Below are 25,526 nucleotides of genomic sequence, written 5' to 3'. Positions count from 1 at the left end.
CGGTCCCCAATCTTTCCACTTGGCGGTCCGGCCCGGCAGGGTGTGTTTGAGTGGCACTTGCATACCTGTATGCACAGCTCTATTGGTGCAAGTACTCTTATTGGTGCAAGCACATGATGAGTGCACGTGCCCTCCACTCGTGCAAATGGAATTTCGCCTGTGAGTAGAGGGCGCTTGAGCAGAGGATGCTTGTGCTCATGCGCAAAGCTCCACTCATATGAATGGAGAGTGCTCATACGAGTGGAGCTTTGCCAACACAAGACAAGTGCCCTCAAGCGCCCTCCATGGTAGGAGTGTAAGGTGCAGTTCTTACGTAGCCTGTCTAGTGCCTTCTTAAGCTAGTTGGCCACAGAATGGATAGTGGATTTTGGACTTTGTTTAGTTAGATTACTAATCCAACCAATTTCTTTATGTGAAAGGAGACTACTATTTATCTTTCACTTCTAACAACAAAATATCTGGAGAGTTTTTTCCTCTACTTAAAGAAATTATTTGACTCTAGCTGCTTGAATCCTAGATTCAATATTTCTAGCATCCTTCAATTTTGGGACCTGGATTGTGGAAGATGCTGCAAATAAATCTGTGTGATGAGGCACACTAGCCTTGGGGACTCATCAGTATTTATTTGTTTATTCCTTGTTCTTGTATCTAGTTAGGTTGGTAAGATAATGAAGAACTTAGCAGGAATTGTTGTTTTGGCTTTGAAGGCATTTATTCAAACAATTCTGCTGTATAATAAGCTTGACTTTATTTCTCTCTCTCTCTCTCTCTCTCTCTCTCTGTGTGTGTGTGTGTTTGGAGCAAAGGTTTTTTAGTTAGAACAGGAAATGAGCCTATTCAGCCACCCAGACTGCTAAATCCTGATATAAAGAACATATGGAAGGGGGCAGCCCAGAGGTGATGTGCACTAATTATTGCAACGTGCATCAACTTGATTGATTTGAATCCAAGATAATGCTGACACCTCAACCTAGTCTGTTTCCCTTCTCCCATGTGCTTAGAAGTTCAAAGACGAGGATTTTCTTTTGGGAGGCTAAAATGTCCCCCACCAACTTGAAATCTTGGCACCAATTTGATGCAGCCCGCTAATGACAACTGTTTTACGTTTGCTCATATAAATGTCAACTCTGTCTTCTGTCCTTTTTAGATACAGATTTTCTTTATGTTTTAAAGGAATAGCAGTGATTTATTAAGGGCGACAATTATGCTACCTGGTTATTCTGGGAAGGGTAGCCTGCATGCTGTTACTTTGTGGTAGTTCAGGATATAGGGTCTAAAAACCTACTTTCCATAGTGTATAGTTTTTTCCAGAATAAAGTGTCTAGCTTTTGCGAAAATATGTTTAAAGTTACATCCATACTACTTGCAGTTTAACAAAATACAAAGAATAGCTAGAGAACTGATTTAAGCAGTTCTGCTAAGGATGTTCCTGCTGCCACTATTTGCTTCTTCTCAGAGAAACTAGCCTTCATAAGCTATTCTTCATCTAACCATAGCAAGTTCTCTAACAAATGTATGAAAATGTTTTAGGCACATCTGGTCAAAGTGTATTTTTCACTGACTACCTAAGCAAAAAAAAAAAAAAAAACCTGCACAACTTGAATGTGGTTGAAAGTTAAGTCTCTGCCTGTAAAGTTGAATGTACATTTATATGCAGTTAATTACAGTTTTGAATTAAACACTATTATGGCATAATTTTGGGTGCCCTTCACTTTCTTTGGAACACTTTCTTTGGAATCAGTTAACAGCTTACAGATATGTCCTATAGTCCGCTAAGCTAACTTCTTGCTTTTGGAGGTTTTTTTTTGTACTCTTATCTTGCACAATTCTTCTTGCTCAGAATTGTTCTCAAGTTTCTTTGCATATACTATGTTTTTGAGATCCATTATGGAGATTTTCCATTCTGCTCAATTCTGGGTCATGTAAATGCCATTCCAAAACCTTTACCTTTCTCCTCTCTTAATTAAAGAATTTCATGCATTAGCTTCTTGGATATGTTTATATTTAGCTGAATGCATTAAGTCTTGTACATAATGTTTCCTATGCCACTGGCTAATACACAATCTCAAAGCATAATAGAATGCTTAATGCTTAGGTGCAAGGAGAAGTAAAAAAAATTCTGAAAGCAAGCACATAGGATTCATGAAACATATACAGGCAGTCCTTGACTTGTGACCACAATTGAGCCCAAAATTTATGCTGTTAAGCGAGACATTTGTTAAGTGAATTTTGCCCCATTTTAGGACTTTCTTGCCACAGTTAAGTGAATCACTGCAGTTAATTGAATAACACAGTTGTTAAGTGAATCTGGCTTCCCCATTGACTCTGCTTGACAGAAGGTTGCAAAAGCTGATCACATGACCCAGGACACTGCAACCATCATAAATATAAACCAGTTACCAAGCATCTGAATTTTGGTCATGTGATCATGGGGATGTTGTGACTGTCATAAATGTGAAAAATGGTCATAAGTCACTTTTTTCAGTGCTGTTGTAACTTTAAATGGTCACTAAATGACTGGTTGTAAGTCGAGGATTACCTGTACTTTGATCAGGGTCCCTAAGTCTGTAAACAACTGAAGCTGTTATAGCTAACTGTTTCTAGATCTATCCTCTGTGAATATATCTTACTCCTTCTAAGAATTCAAAAAACCAGAAATGTTGAATATCTTGTTTTGAATATATTATATCAAACATTATACATATTTGAAATTGGATAGAATTTCAGTGTCACTTTCGGCATCTTTGTCTTGATTTTTTATACATTTATTTACAGCATTTTTGCTGCTGATTCATATATTTGTGGAATGTATGTACTTCAGTTTCAAGAATTTTAGGCACAATGTAACATGGCCAATGAAATAGCAAAGTAATACAATAAACCCCAAAGATAACTGTATATAGTAATTATATAATAATAATGCTCGCATTTGTTGCCAGTAAATATAAAATAGCAAATTCCAAATACCTTTCCTAAATTTATACAGACTCCCACAATGCTGTGTGTGTGTGTGTGTGTGTGTGTGTGTGTGTGTGTGTGTGTGTGTGACTAAAGCTTTTGGGGGCAAACCATTTCAGGGAAGGGGGGCTGCCACACAATATGCCTATTTTTAGGCCCCCTTCTTTCTTCTTAGCAAGCGTTCTCTGATGGAGAATCTTGGTACTGTATAGTCACTTTTCTCTTTCAGACTAATATAGAGGAGGGAGATAAAAACTACATGGGATACCAGGATGCATCAATCCTTGGATGCATCCACTTTAGTAATTTATATTTTGCAGAGCTCAGCTATAGTTGTCTATTCTGGCACAGCATGTTAGTTATCTGTGGGTTAAATTGACCTCGCTTAGTTGATATTTTGATTTAGGCATTTCCTCCATTGTCTTTGTAAAAAGAAACCAAGATTTTTTTTACATTATTTATTTTGGAATCTTATTGCATGGACCTTTGCCTATTTCCCCATTTTGGTCAATATTTGATTGTGTCCCTGGCTTACTAGATATTCCCAGTACATCATAGCTTTCTTATCACACGAAATTCCATTTAGCATTTTCTCATTTTCAGCCACCAATCTGGAAAGAAGACCTTTCATTTGGTTGGGTGTCCAAATTGTAGTTTCTTTGCTTTTTCAGCTTCATTACTTTGCCTGCACTGTAAATTACAATAGCTGTCAGGCTCTCAAAAGAGGATTTTACAAGAAAAAGAAAAAAGATCTGGAATTCATTTCCAAGTGCTTGACACAAAGTTGGAGCATTTGGCACTACAGATGTTTGATTCAACTAGCATGGGCAGTGGTCTTTAATGCTCTGGCTTGTAGTTCTATAAATATTTAAAGGCCATATTCTCTTCAGCCTTGGCTTACAAAAGTGGCCATGATACCTTGCCATTCTCACTTTCAGGTTTGGATTCAGTTAAACATACAATTGCCATCATGTTTTGTTCATTTTATCGAGAGGCTTTACAAATGTCAATTATACTTTACAACCATTCCCAGCACATTACATGTAATGAAACATCCTCCCATCTATTACCTGGCAGAGATCATAGTTGGAAACTCAACTACAGATAATTCTCATAGTGACATATAATGGATAATTCATAGAAACAAGCTTACTTAGTGGTGTTGCCTAACCTTGGAATGCCTTTCCCTAGTGAGATAGTCTAGACCTTATTTAGACCTTATAAGATGATCAAAGGCCTGGAGACTAAAACGTACAAAGAACGGTTGCAGGACTTGGGTTTGGCTAGTCTAAAGAAAAGAAGAAATAGGGGAGACATGATAGCAATGTTCCAGTAATTGAGGGGCTGCCACAAAGAAGAGGGGGTCACATTATTCACCAAAGCACCAGAGGGCAGGACAAGAAACAATGGTTGGAAACTGATCAAAGAGAGAAGCAACCTGGAATTAAGGAGAAACTTCCTAACAGTGAAGACAATTAACCAGAGGAATAGCTTGCCCCCAGAAATCCTGGGTGCTCCATCACTGGAGATTTTTTAAAAGAGGCTAGACAGTCACTTGTCTGAGATGGTATAGGTCAGTGGTGGCAAACCTATGGCATGGGTGCCAGAGGCAGCACTTGGAGCCCTCTCTGTGGGCACACGTGCCATTGCTCTAGCCTTGCCTCCCCACACAACCCCCTCCTCTCCAGCAGCCCCCCTGAAGGAGAATTGCTCCTAAGTGGCCCACACGGAGCAGCACAGCCAAGGACATGGCAGCCAGGCAGCATACACAAGACTCTGCCCTCACATCCCATCGTGCATAGTTGATGCTGCAGGGCGCGGGCAGAGGGCGTGTCTGCAATGGTGCTGCTGGGCTGCCTGGGCGATCTGCGTCAGGCCCTGGAGGCGGTGAGTGGTCCTGCGGGCAGGCAGGGTGGGGGATGGGGGGTAGAATGGGGGCGGGGCAGGGTGGAGCGGGGGCGGGGCCAGTTTTTGGGCACTCGGTCTCTAAAAGGTTCGCCATCACTAGTATAGGTTCTCCCGCTTGAGCAGCGGGCTGGACTAGAAGACCTCCAAGGTCCCTTACAGCTCTATTCTATTCTAGTCTTATTATCTTTTCAGCATCAGGGAAAGACATTTTTATTTTTCTCTTCTTCATCTAACTCTAATGCTGTAATATTCATGCAACAATGGAGCTTTTAAATTGAAATTTGTTTTATTTCTGCTGCTTACCACTTTAATTTTATGCATTTTATATATATCGAGAGCCAATGTCATGTAATAGTTAAGGTGCTGGACTAGGAGTGGGTCCACCTTCAGCCATGGAAGCCAGCTGGATGATTTTGAGACAATCAGCTCTACACTGGGAAATAAAAAAACCATCTACCTACTAACTTGCCCTGGATCAATATGGTAGATTACTCTCCAAAAACCATTAATGAAGCATTTAGAGTTAGGGTCAGGGTTTTTAGAACATTATAAGTCTATGAAAACTATATTATGAAGTACAGTGTGTACATTTTTCAAATAAATAATGCAGAATGCTAGAAAACTACTGCAGAATAAAAAACAAAAAACCAAGAAAGGGGAATGGATTTGAGACTCTTGAAAGAGAATATGACTGGCTAACAGAAATCTTGCATAATGTATTGTTGTTAAAAGCTCCGTTTTTCCTCTTTTGCTCCACTGTACCACGAATTAAGGGATTAAGAGAGTTTTTGTTTGAACACAGTATATCAGAAGTAAATGTGGGGGTGAAGCAGGACTGGGGATCAATTACGTATTTTCATGGAATTTGTCACAAGCAGATTTATGAGCATTAGCATTTTGGTTGTCATTGCTGTTCCTGATTCCTTCTAATCCATGTGCTAAAATCAACTGATGAAGACTAACCAGTGGCTCTTCATTACTCTTAGGGTGCAGGGGCCAGGATTGTCTCTTGGGAAAGGTTGTCTCTTTCAGCAATCACTGAAGACGTATCTGTTCAGCCAGCAGTTCTCTAGGGGTAGATTGCTCCAATTATACTTCTGAGTGAATTTGTTTTCAGTGAATTTTATTTTAATCTCTGTATTTTTGTTATCTTTTTAGAATTGTTGGTTTTAGTTTGCATGGGTTTATTTTAAATGGTTTTTACTTTCTTATAAACAGCTCTGAGTTCTTCAGGAAGAAAAGCTGTAAAGAAATAAGAGAAATAATAAGAAATAATATACAGGTAATCCTCGGCTTACAACCTACAATTGAACTCAAAATTTCTGTTGCTGACTGAGACACTTAAGTCAGTTTTGCCCCATTTAATGACTTTTTTGCCCCAATTGTTGTGAATCACTGCAGTTGGTAGAGTTAATAACACGGTTATTAAGTAAATCTGGCTTCCCCATTGACTTTGCTTGTCAAAAGGTGAGGTGATGACAAGATCCTGGGACACTTCAACTGTCGTGAATATGAACTAATTGCCAAGCATCCAAATTTTGATCACACATTCATGGGGATGCTGCTGTGGTGGTGTGAATAATGGTCATAAATAACTTTTTTCAGTGCCGTTGTAACTTCAAATAATCACTAAATGAATGGTTACAAGCTGAGGACTATCTTCATCACACAGTCCTTGACATGCTGGGAAACAGCAGGGATATCTGAGGGAATCAGAATGTGCATAGAAGCAATTTGAACCATGCTAAAGCAGAAACCTGTTTCCAACTTTCCCTCTTAGAGAATACAGGTGGGCCTCAGATTACAACCATTTATTCAGTGACTGTTCAAAGTTACAACAGCACTGAATGAAGGGGACTTATGATCAGTCCATAAAGTTGTGGCTGTTACAACATCCCCATGGTCATGTGATTACAACCATCCCCATGGTCATGTGTTTTAGCACGTGGCATCCATCTCACAATTTCAACATTTGCACCATCCTGTAGTGTTATCATTGCCATTTGCCACCTTCCATTCTGTCTTCCCGCAAGCAAAGTCAGATGGTTCTTGCTGCTTTTTTGCCTGCCTGCCCATGCTTCATAGTGCCCGCCCACAGCGTCTGCCTGCCCTCCCCACTCCATAGCACCTATAGTACCTACCCATCTGCCCAACCATGCCCATGCCTGTTTGTCTGGCATGGTTGGGTACATGGGTAGGTGCTATAGGCACTATGGAATGGGGGGGGGGTAGGCAGATGCTGTGGGCAGGCACTCTGGAGTGCAGGCAGGCAGGCAGGCAGGCAAAAAAGCACCAAGCAACCACTCATAGCACCCAACTCACTGCCTGCTGGGCTGCTTGCCTGGGAATCCCACCTCTTTCCACATTATTATGTGAGGTCCTTGTTTAATGACCCACATGTACCTGGGGTTTTGACAGCAATTGGGATTGCCATTGCTAAGCAATCCAGTCACATGACATTGTAACTTGAAGACTTCCTGCAAGGATGGAGACTGAAACTAAGTGGATGGAGTGTATTTGCACGTGGGCATGCTTCTTCCTCATGATTATTGTTGTTATGACCATCTATTTGAAGTAACCTTTAGCCTCTTGGAATCTGTGTTATCTAAGATGTACCTCTTTGATGAGTATTTTGGAATGAAGGTTTGAAACATTTAAGCTGTTAACCAGAAATTCAGCCTGGTGATCTGGAGTTATTTCATCTCTCTCTCTCTCCCTGTCTGTAAGTCTATCTGTCTGTCTCGTTTATTCAGCTGTTGTATGAATACAGTGGAAATTAGGGGGGAGGGGAATTCCATATGCTTCCTGAAGTCCTTGGAGAAGCAGTCAAATCAAAATATCTTTAGTAAAATTATTCAGTAATGTGGGATTGGCTTAAAGCCTCTACACAGTAGCTCCTGGGGCTTTCTTAGATGAGATCTGGATCTTTTGACTATGCTAGTCAGAATTAAAAATAGAATTATTTTTAATTGTCTGGAATGAACGTATGTACAGAAATTAATCTATTAGATGGAAGAAAACACACTGACCACTATTCTAAATCCTGTATTGCTTGCTTTTTCCCTCTTGTTTTATCTCTGCGTCCCAGTATGGGTAAAGAAGATTCTGCCAGGTGAGAAAACCGGCTTTGGAAATTCGGATGTTAAAATGGTCTCATTTTATTGACCTTGTATTATTCTAAGTTGCATCCCAGGCTTTCTCTCCAAGTTTCCATATTAGAGGTAATCAACCTGCAGTCCTTGGCCTAACTTTGTCAGCCTTGTGGTGGTGGTGGTGGGGAGTTAAGATTTATAGCAAAAGAAATTTGTCCCTTTTCCAGCAAACTGCAGGGCTGAAAGAAAAAGTATTGGTAAAACAAAATTGGTGAATGGATGGGGATGAGAAAGAGACAGAGAAAAGATGGAAAAAAAGAATAAAAATGGTTATTTATTCCTTTCTAAATATGAGATGACCGCTTTTATGCCCCAGGGCCACATATAGACTTAGAAAGCCTTGCGTGTGGCCCCCTGTACAAGCATACTTCATTTTATTGCATTATGCTTTATTGCGCTTTGCAGATACTGTGTTGTTGTTTTTTACGAGACCCTCCACCAACAAAATGATTATGGCTTGCTGAAGGCTCAGATGATGATTAGCACTTTTTAGTAATAAAGTCTTTTTTTAATTAAGGTATCTACATTGTTCTGTTTAAAAAGACATAATGCTATTGCACACTTAACAGACTACAGTTTATTGTAAACATAATTTTTATATGCCCTTGGAAACCAAAAAAATGTGTGTGACTCACTTTATTGGAATATTTGCTTTATTGCAGTGGTCTGGAACTGAACCCGCAATATCCCCAAGGTATGCTTGTACTTCTTCAAAAGTCACCCTCCCCAACTGTAATGCTTAATGGAAGAGGAAAATAATTCAGACAGGGAATACCATTAACCACATTTATTGAACATTTACAATTAACAACAATTAACTCAAATTTAAAATTGCTCCTTGCTTACCCACTCCTTTGTCTCAGGTCTGTCTGCTTTCAAAATGGCATGAAATTGTCTGCTTTCAAAATGGCACAACTCTGGCATGCCAGTCTGTGGTCGGGTGTAGCCCTCAGCTTGAAAAAAGCTGCCCTGTTTATTACTAGCCAACGCAAAGACGATGTGCACCCAAGATCTGATGGAAAACATTATTTATGTCTGGCAGTAAATGCAGGTCTTTCTAGGATCTACCGTAGGTTCAGGTGCAGGGGGCCCCAGGCAATCCAAGTTGTAACTGAGGCAAGCCAAAATCCAAAAATGGCTTCTTCTTGAGAGTAAAACCAAGAAAACTATGATTTGCTGCCTTTTTAGTCTGCTGCCTTAGTCTGTCCAATGGCAGAGCTTGTTCTAACAGGAAATTCCCCATGGAGGCCCACTGGCCCTTTGACGTGGCAATCCGATGGTCCTCTCCCTCGACAATGCTGAACCTTACCAGTTGTGGTTGCAATAGCTCGGCCAATTTCGGCTGGTTTCCTCTCAACTCAGGTAAATAGCAAGGAGATGGTCCCGGTCTCTGTCTATGCTTGCCTGCCATATCCTTCTCTGGAAATAAGCTTATAATAATTCAGTTCCACAACAATATGCTTGCCTGTACTTTGAAAGTGTTTAATGATGGTGCTGGGTATTATCTTGTGTGCCTCCAAAGGGACATGTCCATTGAGATTGACCTGCAGGGAACACAGTGTGCTGTTCAAAAAGGGACATTTCTTTTCCTGGTTGTGCCAAGCAAGAATTTTGGGTAGAAAGTTCTCTTGCTCTTTTCCTCCTTCCTTTCTTCAGTTCCCCTTTGCTCTCAGGTAGTCTGCTAGTTTCTCCATCGCTTCGACACAGACGCTGGGGTACATGCCTTGGCAATAGGTTCCGACCAGGACGAAGGTTCCTGTTTTAACTAGTATCACTCCCTCTTCTTTTGCTTTAAGATAGATGGAGTTGCCATCTGCTCGGAAGCATTTATAAAAACGGTCTTTAAAGTACTGCCCTTCCTTTCGGATTTGGGCCGGGTTGTTGTAGAAGGCTTGGACAAAGACTGAGGCCCAGCTCTGAATATTAAAGCCTGGAGTTGCTGTCATCACAGCCATGTCGGATATTCTGATAAGGGCAGCATTGGCTACATGCTTTGTCTTGACGAGACCGTCAAGCAGCAGAGTTTGTGCCTGGTTCATCTCCCTCTGCGTTTGGTAACTAAAGCTTCTTGTAACTAAGGCTTCAGCTTCTCCTTTGAGAATGTAAACAGTTTAGTTGCCCTGGTTTCTTCCAAGGAATTCTGGGAATTGTAGTTTATGAAGAATGCTGAGCTCACATGCTCAGCCATAGGCTAGCCGCTAGGTAGAGGAGTAGAGTTACCTCCAACCTACATAAAATTACAAAGTTCATTTTGTTTTTAAATCTCTTTCCTTTTTAAACATAGAGATACAGAGCAAAGTGTGCAAGGAGAATTTTTTCCAACAGATTTGAAAGGTGAGCGGAAATCACTCTGTGTTCTAACCCTTGTGTCTTAACCTTGTACTGACTGCACTGATGCTTGAATAGCACTCCTACTCCCCTTCTGCCCCCAAATTAAATATCAACTGTACCTCAAAAAAAATGACATTGAAGATGTCAGACAAAAATTAGAGCAAAGGAATCTATTACTTCCCTTATTGGAATTTTAGCAAATGTAAAATGACTCCCCAATTATAATTTTTTTTTTTGGCGGGGGGCATAGTTTTTCTTTCAAGTAGATATGATGTCAGTAATAAGGACATAAGAATGATCTCTTTATTAATCTTGGATCTTTTATGCAGAATACATTTGATTAAAGACAAAAATGAAATACAGTAAAATTGTTCCAATTTTCTTTAACACTTCCTTTATTGATCCTTAGAAATGCCATTCATCAAATAGATGTTTCACAGTGTTTGTTCTTAAATAAGGTTCTTAAATTTCTAAGAAATCTTTCTGAAACGGCAAATAGACCATTTGAGAAGTTCTTATTAAACAACATCAGACTGGTTGCCACGTAGGTTCTGAAACCATTAGGTAGAAGGTTCCCAGATGAGTCTATCTCTGCTTGTGCAGCTTTCAGAAACAGAGTTTTACTTTTATATTTGAGAAAGACCTGGTTTCTTGCACTCACTATATTGTTTTGGCCAAAAATACGCAATTGCTGCCTCTTTGGGAGGATAGTAGCTTTCTGCCTGGGAATACAAATGGTTCAATAAGGAAAAGGGAGAAAATAAAAATCAGAAATGAAAAATGTAAAATAAAAAAATTAAATGGTAATATCTTATAAAATGATAACATCTCAGAATGTTGATCAAAGTGACTGTTTCATGTTGAATTTATTTAATGAATTAATGGCAGTAGAATTAAAGAAAACAAAACTGTAGTATTTTTTTTTAAAAAAGACTTTCATATAGTGTATGAGGGAAAATTTCTAGTTTAACATTTTCCTTGGCACAGAGTTTTTCTGTCTAGAACAGTGGTTCTCAACCTTTTTAATGCCGCGACCCCCAACCGGTCGTAAGTCAAGGACTACTCAACCAGTCGTAAGTCGAGGACTACTCAGCTGGTGCAGCACCATTTGCAGAATGGGACTTTTGGCGGGCTCAGCAGGGCAGAGACAGCCTGGACAATTCCTATTGGCTTTTGAAAGCCAATAGAATTAGACTCTATTCAAGAGAGTCTATTCTCTTGGCTTTCAAAAGCCAATAGAATAAAAGGGAGTAGCACAGCTAAGGAAAAGGGGAAAAAAATGGCAGACTGCGTTGTTTGGCGACCCCCGTGAAATGGTCGTTCGACCCCAAATGGGGTCCCAACCCACAGGTTGAGAACCACTGGTTGAGAATAAAACATACAGTTCATTCAGAGGAAGTAATTGTTTTACTTGATTCTGCTTTGATTAGGCTCCTTCACAAGTACTGTGCTCCTTTTTGGGTATCATGCTTTAACAATAATTTAAAAAAATAGAAGATTCAGATGAGGGCAGAAAGGATTATCAGGAGACTTGAGTCCAGAGGTGCCTGCAGGGAATAAAAGAAGCAAGATGCAGACGCTGTCACATACATGCTATGATGTGCTGGTATTTATTTATTAAATATATATGCTGCCCATCTTGCTATCCAAAGTGACTTTATGTAAATCCATAACCACCAGCTCTGCTAGTTCCACGGCTGCCACCATGCCATGCTGCTGGTTGCCATAGAGCTGATTGGCACAATAGCCATGGCAGCTCAGTTCTGCTCTCATCTAGCTTGCAGAATTCCTGAATACTTAACAATCAGTTCTCATAAGTACAACCTGCTCCAGACACTATTGTATCGTCATTGTCATCATCATCTTATCCTATTTTTCTTTTAATATTTGGTCAACTCAAGGCAACAAACATAATACAATACAAATACTTTGACTTGCTTTAGCTTTTTGCCATTGATGCATAACTTGGATTTGTTTGCTCTTTTCCCCCCTCAAATAAAGCCACCTTCATCTTCAGTATATTCATTTTCAGATCTGTGGTCCTTCCTGTGACATATTTTATGACTGACATTTGCTGTAAATCATTTGAGCTGTCAGCCAAAATGATGACTTCATCTGTGTACAAAAATGCACACCCATTCTTCTCACCAACAACTGCACCTCTAACTTCATAGCAACCATACCTTATATGTTTGTCCATAAACACATTAAGCATCCAAGGGAAGTTTATACAACCTTGTCTTACTCCCTGCTCAAAGTCAAATGCTCCAAAAGATCATATTTTATAAATAAGTTCAGGATCTTGTCCTTGTGGTGTTAGTCTGCCTGCACCCATACACATAGGTATTCTACATTAGCTGCAACTGGCTCTCTTTCCTGACTTTAATGTAAACCATTCACAAGCAACTGCTTATGAATTGGAGATTATCTGTGGTATTTGTCGTCCTTCCCTTACTGCAAGGAATACTGATTCAATGGGGATTCTCACATTTGTGGCCTGCCTCCTTGACAGAGAACAACAGTCTTTAAAAGCCATTCCCTAGGCCTAGAACAGCTGTTATGTGGTTTGTTTTTTTTAAAAAAAATTCTCTTCTTCTCCACTCCTTAACCCACTAATCACCCCTTTTGCTGACCTGAATGAAGGCAATTATACATCCTGGTTATTGTAAATAGACCACAAAACACCAGGCATATCTTAAAATGATGTCATGTCTAGACATACCATTCAGGTATAAATTATTGAAAAAGTAGCTTGTTTAGCGGTTAAGACTATAAAAAATTAACAAGATAGTTTTGCATCTGTCTTGTAAGCAGACTTTCATATGCAGGTTTGTACTTGAAAGAATTTTCAGTGACCTCCTGATTTGGGAGGAAGAGTTGGTTTTGGGAACTGGAATTCTCCTGTCTCCTCTCTCTGCAGCTGTTTCATTTCATAATTAGTGCAGTGTTTCTCAAATGGAGATGAGGGAGTATGAGAAACTCATATAGGTAGTCCTTAACTTAAGCCATTCAGTTAGTGACTGTTCAGAGTTACAGGGGCAAAGAAAATGTGACTTACAGCCAGTCCTTGCACTTATGATGACAGCATCCCCAGGTTACATGATCAAAATTGGGCTGCTTGACATCTGGCATATATTTACAATGGTTGCAGCATCCTGGGGTCATAATTTATCATAATTTATGACCTCAGCTGGCTTATGGCAAGCTAAGTCAATGGAAAAGCTGGATTTGCTTGAAGATCGTATTATCCACTTAACAACTGCAATTATTCCCTTAACAACCATGACAAAAAAGGGTTGTAAAATTGGGTATGACTTACTTAACAACTGCTTAGCTTAACAACATAAATTCTAGCCTTAGTTGTGGTTGTAAGTTGAGGACTACTTATATGCCTTCCCAGAGTTTTAATTGATGTTGATTAAAAAAAGCATGAAAAACCAAAACATTGATTTTCCAAATGGGAATCAGTGGCAAGGGAGGATAGGAATATGATTCCCAGCTACTGATTTATTATCCTCTGGTAGGGGAAAGAAATAGGGGACATGCATTCTCCAACTCAAACTGCAGAAGACTCTTGTCCTACTGGAAAATTTTTTAAGAGTAAGCTATGAGTCAGTCTGGATTCTTGGCCATTGCCTGGATTACAGGAGTCTCTGCAATTTTCTTGGCAACATTATCAGAAGTGGCTTCCCAGAATAACAGAGTTGGAAGGGACCTTGGAGGTCTTCAAGTCCAACCCCTTGCTCAAGCAGGAAAACCTATACCATTTCAGACAAATGGTTGTGCAATTTCTTTTTTAAAAACCTCCAGTGTTGGAGCACCCACAGCTTCTGGAAGGAAGCCATTCCACTGATTAATTATTAGCTATAATAATAGAATCTTGCAAGTTTGATTGGGTTGTATTTCCTCACCCTTCATATATTCCATTGAATTAGAGAGGTGTCTGCCTGTTTCACTTCTGGACTTTCAAAATGCTTCAGCAGCTTTTATTTAGGTTAAGGTTCTTGTATATTTCTATATGGAGAGTTAGTTTGGTGTAGTGATTAAGGCACCAGAGTAGAAATCAGGAGACTGTGAGTTCTATTCCTGCCTTTGGAACAAAGCCAGCTAGGTGACCTTGACCTAGTCACTTTGTCTCAGCCCTAAGAAGGAGGCAATGGCAAACCACTTCTGAAAAACCTTGCTAAGAAAACTGCTAGGACTTGTCCTCTCTAATTCAATGGCAGTCTCCGATTGAATAGAAGAAAAAAATATTCTGTCAAGGTTATTTTCCCAATTCTCTACACCAAAAGCCTGGACAATCTTGAGATTTATTCATATAACACCTCTGCCCCAAGAGTTGGACTCTGCCAATTAGTTTCTGTATACAATTTAAAATACTGGTGATCACTTTGTAAAATCTGTATGGTTCAGGGCATGTCAGCCCTTCAAGGTAGTCCAGAATAGGAAACCAAAACCAAGAATACCACTGTATCTTTATTGTAAGGTTAAAATAATAGAATCTTGCAAGTCTGAAAGCACCACCTCCTGTGGTTTTATTTACCAGAAAACTAGAGAGGATTTCTTCTGAGATTTTTTTTTCCATCCCCTTCCCTGCTTTGGAATCAGACCATTGTCTAGGCCAGGGGTAGGCAACGTTGGCTCTTTTATGACTCGTGCTGGCTCAGGAATTCTGGGAGTTGAAGTCCACGAGTCATAAAAGAGCCAAGGTTGCCTACCCCTGGTCTAGGCTGTAGCTCTTACTCCTTTCACTCAAGGTTGTTCTCACAGCCCATTATAAGGCCTGGCTATTTTCATATCACGTTTCAAAGTGAACGTGCATGCCATGTATGATCTTGGAAACTTCCTCTGCTGTGGCTCCCATTTGAAGAAATTCTCTCTATAGGAGATCAAGAGCAAGGCCTTTTCAATGGTAGCACCCATCTGGTAGAATAACTTGCTATCATATGTAAGAATTGCCTCCTTCCCTCCTGAGTTTCTGATAGGAGATGAAAATCTCACTCTGGAAGAGAGCATTTGAGGTTTAAGTTTCCTTTTATGACCTACCTCCATTATTTAGTGCTATCATAACATATACATTTTGCTGTTCGATGCCTTTAACCTTTCCCCACCCTGTTATATGCTGTTCAGAGTCATTTTGAAATATAGTCGCACAGAAATCCTATAATATGTAAATAAATAAATACAGTTGGCCCTGCCATACCTCTTTATCCTTCTTTCCCTCTCCCAAGTTTTTTATTGCCCTGTCTGCAAGTAATTTCATGGGACAGCTGTGAGGAAAAGCAGGAAATGGGAGAAAAAAGGAATTGCATTGCAACATGGACCATAGCTCCTAAGATGAAATGTGATACTTCCTGCAATATTTTCTTTTTAAATAACTATTAGATCCTAGTGACAAGTGCCTTGGTTTCTGGATAGGCATAGTTTTGTTTTAATTGGTTTTATTTGAAATTGATTACCTGCCCTGGAAAATGTAAAGAATAACAATAATTTGACTTTGTGTAGTGTATACATATATAACTTATTTTGGAATGTTGTATACAGTCGGGAATCTGTGATTTGCTCTGAAAGGTTTTCCTTTGTTTTATCCTAAAAGGATAAACTGTACACAGTATTCCAAGATAGGCTATATATGTAAACTGGAATGGACTTCAAGAAATCAACAAAGGAAAACCTTCCCAGAGTGGAAAAATTGATCATTCTTCTTTAGAGATAGCAGAGGAGTTCTTGCTCATCTTAAACTTACACTTGAAACATGAGGCACCTTTATCTTCCCTGGATTTTCGGGGAGGCTTTTATTACAGTATAAAATGTAACAAACTTACTTATTATCCTGACTTCTACCTTATCGCGTATTACTACGCTTATACTATATATCCTATACAGATAGTCCTCACTTAACAACCCTAAATGGGACAGGCAACTGCACCATTAAGTGGTTTAAATGGGAAACCACCTGGCCATGACTGTACTTTCTGACTGGAAAAAGACAAAACTAATCAGTTTCATACCTTCAGCTTTTCTTTGCCTCCCAACTGCCCTTTGGAATGCTCCAATGCCTGCTTACCATCTTGTACACATCAAAAGCAATGTGATCATACTGAAGCTGGGAGCCATTGGCATGACATATAAACAATTTACTCTCTTGCCATCTCTGTCTCCAATCTCTCTGCTCTGTGAGGAAGAGAGGAAAAAACCCCAAATGATTTCTGTAGGTAATCTTCCTTCCCCCTGCTGCAGAGCAGAGAGATTGGAGAGAAAGGGATTGCAAGAGGAGAGATGTTATTTGTTCTTCCATGCATCAAAAGCAATGTGATCATGTTGGCAGCCTGAGGCTGGGACCACAAGGGTGTTATGTGAGCAGCTTACTCTCTTGCAAGCCCTTCTTCTCCAATCTCTCCATTCTTCAAAGACGAGAGAGAAATCAATCTATTTATATGAGTAATCTCTCCTTGGCCTGACCTTTTGTGTTGCTGGGATGAGTGCATTTTTTTTAATGTATAGAAGAGCCTATAGCTTACTCTCTTGAATTCTCTTCCTCTCTAATCTCTCTGCTCTGTAAAGTGGGGGGAAGGGCCAGGCAAAGGAGAGATTACCTACAGAAATCTCTTCCCAAGTTGTCTCCAGACCTGCAAAAAACCTCCCTCAGCCCTCCAAAGACATCCCTCCATTCCCCGTGCACCCCCGTGGTGTCCCTATGTTTTTTACTTTCTGCTTAATGACCTACACATTTTGGGGCTACAATAGCAATTCCCAGGATTGGTTTCCTAAGTGATGTGGTCATATGATGCCAGACTTTATGATCACACCAATAGCGATGGTATCCTAGTCCCAATTGCTGTCATAACCCAAAGACTACCTATATTTAGAACCACAAGCCCATCCCTTGACAATTAGATCAGTACCACTGAAAGCTGTGGAATATAGAGCCTAACACTTTTGGCTGTATTCATTAAAAATCTTACATTGAATCCCTACAGGATCTAGTGAATACATGTGCATAATTAAGTTTGGTTGAACAACCTTGTTCTTGGTTTTGTATGTTTGCTTTTACTTATTTAGTATGTTGACTCAAGCAAGACTATTTAGTTAGTTTACAATTCAGAAAATTGGGAAAATTCAATGTCCAAGTTAAATGAGTTAGATGGATCTTCTTAGAAGGCTCCAGCTTTTAATTACAAATGTCTTCTTGGCTTTACTGTTAACTGGGTTAAGAATATTATAGTTAGCTGGGCTGGACATCTTAATGTAATCTCCTGCAGGGAAATTCTGTCTATAGTAATTCTAATGTGTCTAGTAGGCACCTGTCTGGGGAAAATTGCCCCAATAATCTAAAATGGGAGAATTAACTGTGAAATGTGATCCTGCTAATAATACTTTAGAGTCCATCTGTGATTCTAGAAGCAAGATTTATATGGACTGGACACCTAGTTAGTCTGCTTTATTGTCATAAATTCATATTTAAGAATAAAAAAATTAAGTAGTATTGCTATAAGAAAAAACAAGAATCAGGATGTTATGTAAATCTTAATGTAATTAAAGCAGGGTGGGAGGAGTTTGAATACATCCTGTTTATTGAATTTTCATTGGGACAACAGGTTGGCCACTATGAACCAAGATATTTCAAAAGATGGACATGGTTTGACCCAGCATTTCTTGTTATATGTCCTCAAATGGTTACAGTAAATGTGAAGTAGCATTTCTTTTTTTTTTCTGTAAAACTATACATATGTATTTTGCTGTAAATAACCAAACATTAAAAATGAAAAGAGCTAAAATATCAGCCCATTGATATCACTGTATCACCTACCTTCCAACTTCAAAGGCTTGGGGCAAAGCAGCAGCCACCACAAATACACAATTCCCTGATGAGACATATAGTCACCTGAGTGAAGTAGCATTTCTATTTATTCTTTCATACAAAAACCAAATAAGGACCAAAAATAAAATGACATGCATTGCAATTTTCAACTAAATCACTTAAAATTGTTCCAATTTTCCCAGTGTGATTGCATTTGTATTTTAGAGAGGGGTAAGTACAAATAGCAAGAGACTATATATATGTATGTATGTATGTATGTATGTATGTATGTATGTATGTATATATATATACATACATACATACATACATACATACATACATATATATATATATGGTCTTTGGGTATTCGGGTTTTCTCCTGCGTAAAATTGGAAGTGTCTTGGCAACGTTTTGACGAAGTCCCATTCGTCATCTTCAGGCTGGTGTTTTTGGCTTTGTGCTTCTAGGAGCAATGTGTGATCATAGCTGTTTCTTCCTTTTAACTGCCAGTGGGGGTATAAACTGATTGGGTGGAGTTTGGCTGTGTTTTGATTGGGTGGAGATGATACCACCCAATACCTCCCGCCTACCAGCCATTTGGAAAACTGCCCTTATTGACAAACGAGTACCTAAAACAAAGAATGACACCAGACCCACACTCACGAAAACCACACAGGATGTCACCACCACACATCCACGCAAAAAGCAAACCCAAACCCACACCAATGAGGCACGACCACAAACCAGAAGCCAGACCACAGCTGCATCATTAGCCACTTTAACCCCCTCCAATCCATACATGAAGCAAACGACCATGGGGGTGGGATCTGTAAAGGAAAAAGGGGAGAGTGTACCACACCTGGACAATCTGGGTGGGGCAAGGGAGGAGATGATAGGAACACACAATTGAATAGTGTAAGGGATATGGTCAAACAAAAAAGGGGGGGAAATATCCCACCCGATTCTGAACTCAGTGAAGGGAAAGCATATGATGTCATATGCACGGACAAGAGATGCAGGAAAAAAACAACCGCTAATATAAGAACTATGACTGGAATACAGCTTGGTCAATCAGGTCCGATAACGAGATCTAGGAGCCGGGCGCAGAACCTGGTCATCCTATAGAAGGACTCCTCCACTGACTAGCATTTCAAGCCCTGATGATGTCGGCAGCCATCGACGAAAGCTAGGCGTTTTTATTAAATTTTTATAGTAATTCCCTGGTGGTCATGTTTATTTATTTGTTCTGTGTATGTATGTATGTATGTATGTATGTATGTATGTATGTATGTATGTATGTATATCTATCTATATCTATATTTATATCTATCTATCTATCTATCTATCTATCTATCTATCTATCTATCTATCTATCTATCTATCTTTATATATATATATGTGGAATCCATTATATCTTGCTCTGTTTGATGGGAGGAAACATGGTCTATACAGTGAAACAAAAGACATCCTGGAATCTATTATGCTCTCTGAGAAAAAGACAAAAGGAACATGAGGAAGGACATTATAGCATCAACAGATCTAATAAATGATGTGTTGGCATTTCTCTTCCACCAAGTTGTGAATTAACAACAGATGTTTTACACTTAGGAGTAAAGGATATATTAAGTTAAAACAGCGTTTTTCAATTTGGCAATTTTTTGATGTGCTGGGACTGCAAATCCCAGAATTCCCAACCAGAATGGTCTTGAGCCATGCTGGCTGGCAATTCTAGGAACTGCCTTCCAACACATCTGGAAAACACCAAATTGAGGGAAACTGATTTAAAACATTCTCACTGTTAAAGTCAGAAATTCTATAATGCAAGTACCCACCTCCTGAGTCTATGTCTAGAAAATGCTGCTGAACTCAAGAAATACAGTAAAAGATTTTCCTCTTAAGCAAAAAGAAACAAAAAAAACCGTATGCATGAAAGAAGTTTGGTTTCCCAGTGAGCTTTCTTATACTGTATAATTAAGAAATTACATTTTCTAACTAGAGCATTTACCAGTATTTCTACCTTGATAATTTTAAGCTGTGCGAACTTCTTGGTTTCCTGGGGGCTTAAAGAAATGAAGCAGCAGAAGCAATGTCTCCATCATTGGTAGAAAAAGATAAAAGATAAAAAACGATTTTGACCAAGCCCTGATAGATGCTTCCAGCCCTTCATAGTAGTCAACAAATGGGATATTGTTTGTTGAACAAAAAGATTCCAGGAATGTATTGTTGTAAGGTAAAATGATAGTTTCCTGGGTCTGGGAAATTGTCAGTTCCTCATTTTGGGAGGGGTTGTTGCCTGTAATCTTAAAGGAGATCTTGGTCAGCCCTTTGGTTAAGATGCCTTCTTGGGATGTAGACATGTTAGACAACTGCGATGTTATTAGAGAAGATTGTTGAAACATTGGTGGGTAACAACTATAGAGCACCCAGAAACAAATGCTAGATATCTGGATGCTCTTCCATCAGACATCAGGCATGGGGCATAGAACACAAACAACATTTGTTACACTAATCGACAATTATTGCTGAGATCTGGAATGGAGAAGTGTGCCCATTGTACCTTTCTATCTAGACCACTTAGCAGTTTTGTTAGAAAACATGAACTGGGCTAAGAAGATTCACCCAAAAGAATAGGGCTTGGTTTTGTGAAAGTTGTTCTCTGCACCTCCCCTTTCAGATTTAAAAAGTTTCAGGAATATCTTTTATCTGAGACATGTAATAGATATAATATAGGGCAAAGAGACTATTGATGGTATTCTGGAGACATGCCAAATGCTGAAATTGGAAAAGAATAGTTTTTGCTATGTATACCATGCTAAGCATTAACCTTGGATTTTTTTTTTCAGGCTTAGGTGGGCTATTTAGTTATGAATGAAGGCAGATATGCATTTCCCAGGATAATGTTGCAATTGGGGTCGGTCACTGGGACCAGAGGTTTATTCTTCTGAGCTTTCGGACTCATGCTGGAGTCCATTTTCAGGGAACTTCTCTCTGCTGGAGTACAGTATGTGTTTTGGGCTAGTCTATGAGTCGTATTTATGTGGTGCCTTCCTATTTGTTGATTGGTATGTTGATAGCTGGCAATTGGCTGTTGTGCTGCCAAGCCCTCAGCTCCCAAGTACCTGATAAGCTGGTGGTAAATCAGCACTCCTGTTGACTGACAAGGGGCCCATTTCCCAGGCTTCAGCCATTTCCCTGGTTATCTTTGTACCTGCATGGCCAACAGTTTTAGTAAGCAACAAGCTCAGCAAGCTCAGGACCCCTCATTTCAACCCTGAGCTACAAATATTCTCCTCTATTGGTATCAAAACAATTTTTTTTGAAAATATACAATACTCATTGAAACACTTTAAAGATATAATATCCACATTTAAAACACTTAAAATGTAAACACAACCGGCTTGCTTATTCTTCTTTACTACCTCTCTCCCTGTCTGGGAGCTCTGTTTGACTTTTATCTTACATTCCAGCTGGGAATGTAACTTAATTTATCTCATACTGCTTTCTTTCCATCTTCACCTGAATTGTGACATATCAAGAAAACAAGGCCAGATAGAAAAATAGTGCTGAAAAAGCATGCCCCCGTTCTGTTTTCTTTTGGGTTCTACTTATTGCTTCATCAATGTTTAAAATTTCAAACACACCCTCCATTAACTCCACTTCTTTGAAGCTGCAACTTCAGCTAAGAACCCCAAAACTTCAACCTTTGATCTCTTGATGAAGTTCATGAACTGGTTGCTAATGGTTACTAGGATGTTAGACATCTGGGAATAACTCTAATCAAATAAACTGCTGACTCAGGCTGGATAAACCTAGACTAGTGAATTATTAGGTTTGACATAATGTTATATTTATTTTTTCCTTGTGTTTGGCTGTCTCCAGTGAAATGGCTATGTTTGACAGAGGAGTATGTGTTTCTTAGTGGAGGCAGATAACAGGCCCATATTGCTGACATAGAAGACTTTCACTCAATGAACTGCCTGGAGATGCACTGGGACTTTGTGCTCATGTAGTTGTTGCAACATACATGGGTACATCCGTGAGCACACACACATTCATACTAACAGGGTGCTTGCTATATACTGTACATGCTAAACTCTTAATATCATAAGATATGACCTCAGATGCTCAAGACACGATAAATGCCTACTAGGGCTTCTGGTTTGCCATGCCTCAAGAAACAGATAAGAGAGTGGTGTGACACATTGTCTTGGCATGACCTAGTTGTTTTGCTTAATAGGTTGGAAGTGATTTAATCTTGGAGCCTAATTGAATTGAAAGTGTCATTTCAAAAAGATAACAGTCAGAGTGCACTGCATTAGCTTGATTAAAGACTTGGCACCATTGTGTAGAAGCAGAAATATTTATCTGAGGGATGGTGCGAGTGTTTAAATAAGAAATAGAGTAGTAGCATAATTAGATCACTAGGTTAGTTTATTTTTTCTAAACATATGTGTGAAATCAGTTGTGCCTGTCAATTGCATTTCTGAGGAATCAAAGAGATGGAAGGGGCAACTTTGCATTTCAAATTCACCCCTTTCTCAGTATAGGAATCCAAATGAAAGTGCCCAAGACAAATGGTAATCTGCAAAGAGGAACTCACTGCTCCACTATCAAACTGCTTTTATTATTAGATAGATGGATGCTGCCTCCTATAATTTAAATCATCATTCTGATTCCTGTGCTTTGAACAATTCAGAATAGATCTTGATCTTCTTCTGGGTGACACTCCTTCAGGTACTAGAAGAGTATTCTTCTACCTCCATCCCCATCTCTGTTATTTTTTCAAGGCTAAACATATCCACTATTACCTGATTTTCTACTCCCTAAGGGCTGCTTCCTTTCTTTGAACTTATCCAAGATCATATAGTTCACATGCAGAAGAATCCAATTTCAATCCCTGAAGCATATGGACTAGTGGTTTATGTCATTTGCTGGAAAAACATTGCTGAAACATTATGCCCACTTGCTATCTCGGATGCATTTTGAGCTCAGCAGGTTTTGCATTTCTTCAAGAGTAGTTACATGTGGCTGCACTTCACCACTCTTTACCTTTGTTTTCCAGTTCTCTGTCCAGACTTCCAGAGGATAGAACAATCAGCATTGCCTGAATTGCTCCTCAATGGTGTGGAGAAGGACATCTGTTGTCTAGTCTTCTTGGAGTTGCTGTTCTTCGGTTTCTGTCATCTCTCTCACCATTGGAGACTGGTGCCAGTTGGAGGCCACTGCTCTCCTTGAAAGACAGAGCCAAAAATTGAAGGCATTCTCCCAAGGGATAGGAAGAGACATAAATATTTTTGGCTCTGCATTCTCAAAACACAGGGAATTCATCCCTGTTCTTCATTTATCTTCATTTAGTAACAAAACAATATCTTTCCAGCATCTCTGCAGCAAACACAAGCAACCATTGAAATTCCTCTTGTGAAGATAATATTGGCCTGCTAATAGCCTGGGAAGCAAGTGTCTTGTTGGACCTTTCTCCCTTGCATCCATAATGGAAGTGGGATGGAGGACCAAGCAATCACAGATGTCATTAATATTTATTTATTAAACTTGTTTGCTGCCATCTCACTGCAAGATGACTCTGGGCAGCTTACAGCATTAAGACCATCAAAATAAATATTTCTAATAACAACAAAAATAAAAACTATAATTAAATTATAATTAAAATATGGGGCAGGATAGAGGAGGATGCATAGTGGGTGGTGCTGGGATGTTCTGTTGGTCCATCAACCATCTCCAGTGTGATATATTCCCCTGTTGGGGCCCCAAGCCAACTAGCAGAGCCAGGTCTTCAAGCTCTCAGGGAAGGTCAGGAGGATGGGACCAACATATTCCAAAAGGCAGGAGTTACAGCAGAAAAGGCCCTTCTCCTGGACCTTGCCAGCTGGAATTCCTTGAGCGACTGAATCTGCAGTATGCCTCCTCTGCCAGCATAAGTGGCGTGGGCCATATTACTACCCATCTGAAGAGAGTGACAGCAGCAGTTGGACAGCCCCATATAATCAAGAGGCAGAAAAGAAAAGTTACTGCTGCCTCCCTTTTCAAAGGCAGAGACCGCATGAAAGATAAATTGATAACCCATCTGGCCAATTTCAGAAAGAAAGAGTGGACAGCAAAGAGCGATCCAGTATATGCACCAACAAGACAGTATTATAGGCACATAATACAGTATATGCACCAACAACACAGTATTACAGGCACCATCCTGTAGACTCTTCATACATTTCCTACGATGTCATTTATCTTTCTTCAGCTGCCCCTAGAGAAGCCACCTCTTCCATGAAGCCTTTGGCACCTTCCCCAGCCTTAAAGTGGTGGCCGTGGATTTACAGCAATGAGCGTTCTTATATTTCTTCACTGCCCTTATAAAGTCTATTTGATCCAGACTGCAGCCACATGAATTTCATCACTGTTTATTCTGGCAGGTCTCTCTATTCCATAGAAAGGGAGTGGTCTTTCTAGTAGTCTTTTAAGTGGAGATACCATAGCTTGGAATGGAGAGCTCTGGCATGCAAAACATCTCTTCACCAGCTACTATGAGTTTAGCTTAATATAGGTAGACCAGAAGTTATGTTTGAACTTGTAGTTATGAAGTTTCTCAAATAAGCCAATTATACTGAAATGTATTAAATCTCGATTTGTAGAATCTTGGTTTATAATTTTGGTTTCTTTAAAGGGAGCAATAAATAAGGATCCCAGGTTGAGATGGCATGCTAAATAAATAATGTTTTGTCAGACTATACAATCAGGAAGAACACATAGGAGCGAGCCAACATGTCCTGGATTGTTCCATGGGAATGTACCGTATTCCAATGTCAGCCTTACAATGTATACATTAGGGCAGTGGGGGCGAACCTATGGCATGCATACCAGAGGCAGCACTCAGAGCCCTCTCTGTGGGCATGTACGCCATCACCCCAGCCCACCTCCCCCGCTGCCCCCTCCTCACCAGCAGCTCCCCAGAGGAGAGATGCTCCCGGGCGCGGCACACACTGAGCAGTCCAGCCAAGGACATGGCAGCCAGGCAGTGGGAACAAGAGTCCAACCTTGTGCCCCATCGCGTGCAGATGATGCTGTGGGGCATGGACAGAGGGTGTGGCCGCCATGGCACTGCTGGGCCGCCTGGGTGATCTGTGGCAGGTCTTGGAGACAGGTGGCCGAGCGGGCAGGCAGGGTGAGGGGCAGAGCGGGGGTGGGAGGCGGGGTGAGAGCGGTTTTGGGGCACTCAGTCTCTAAAAGGTTCGCCATCACTGCATTAGGGTACTCAAACTAGGAGATTGATGATGTTCCTAGTTTGGATAATGAAATGTCTGCAAGAAGATAATACATTCAGAGAGCACCAAGGACCCCTCATATGGAACCCTGAGCTACAAATG

At 40.0% G+C, this 25,526-nt stretch overlaps 2 protein-coding genes across 9 annotated transcripts in view; one reads left to right on the top strand and one right to left on the bottom strand.

Annotated features, from left to right (window-relative positions):
• COL26A1 (collagen type XXVI alpha 1 chain) overlaps positions 1–25,526 on the top strand; it is a 165,090-nt gene that overhangs the window by 62,156 nt on the left and 77,408 nt on the right. The window lies entirely within an intron of this gene.
• On the bottom strand, positions 5,973–10,066 carry PFN4 (profilin family member 4). Of its 4 annotated transcripts, none has more exons than XM_039333998.1 (3): positions 8,865–10,066; positions 8,654–8,756; positions 5,973–6,108 (listed from the first exon to the last, which is right to left on the bottom strand). In XM_039333998.1, the coding sequence occupies exon 1, from the start codon at positions 10,055–10,057 to the stop codon at positions 9,671–9,673; it is 387 nt and encodes a 128-aa protein (XP_039189932.1). In that variant the 5' UTR covers positions 10,058–10,066; the 3' UTR covers positions 5,973–6,108; positions 8,654–8,756; positions 8,865–9,670. The 4 variants fall into 4 exon arrangements, with proteins under 4 accessions (XP_039189932.1, XP_039189934.1, XP_039189935.1 ...); XM_039334000.1 differs by having other exon boundaries at positions 8,654–8,748; XM_039334001.1 differs by lacking the exon at positions 8,654–8,756 and adding an exon at positions 8,033–8,197.

This window comes from Crotalus tigris, unplaced genomic scaffold, assembly GCF_016545835.1.
Source record: "Crotalus tigris isolate CLP2741 ecotype Arizona unplaced genomic scaffold, ASM1654583v1 scf7180000024514.4999324561:1519799, whole genome shotgun sequence".
Lineage (NCBI taxonomy): Eukaryota > Metazoa > Chordata > Lepidosauria > Squamata > Viperidae > Crotalus > Crotalus tigris.
This window is presented reverse-complemented; position numbering and strand designations above follow the sequence as displayed.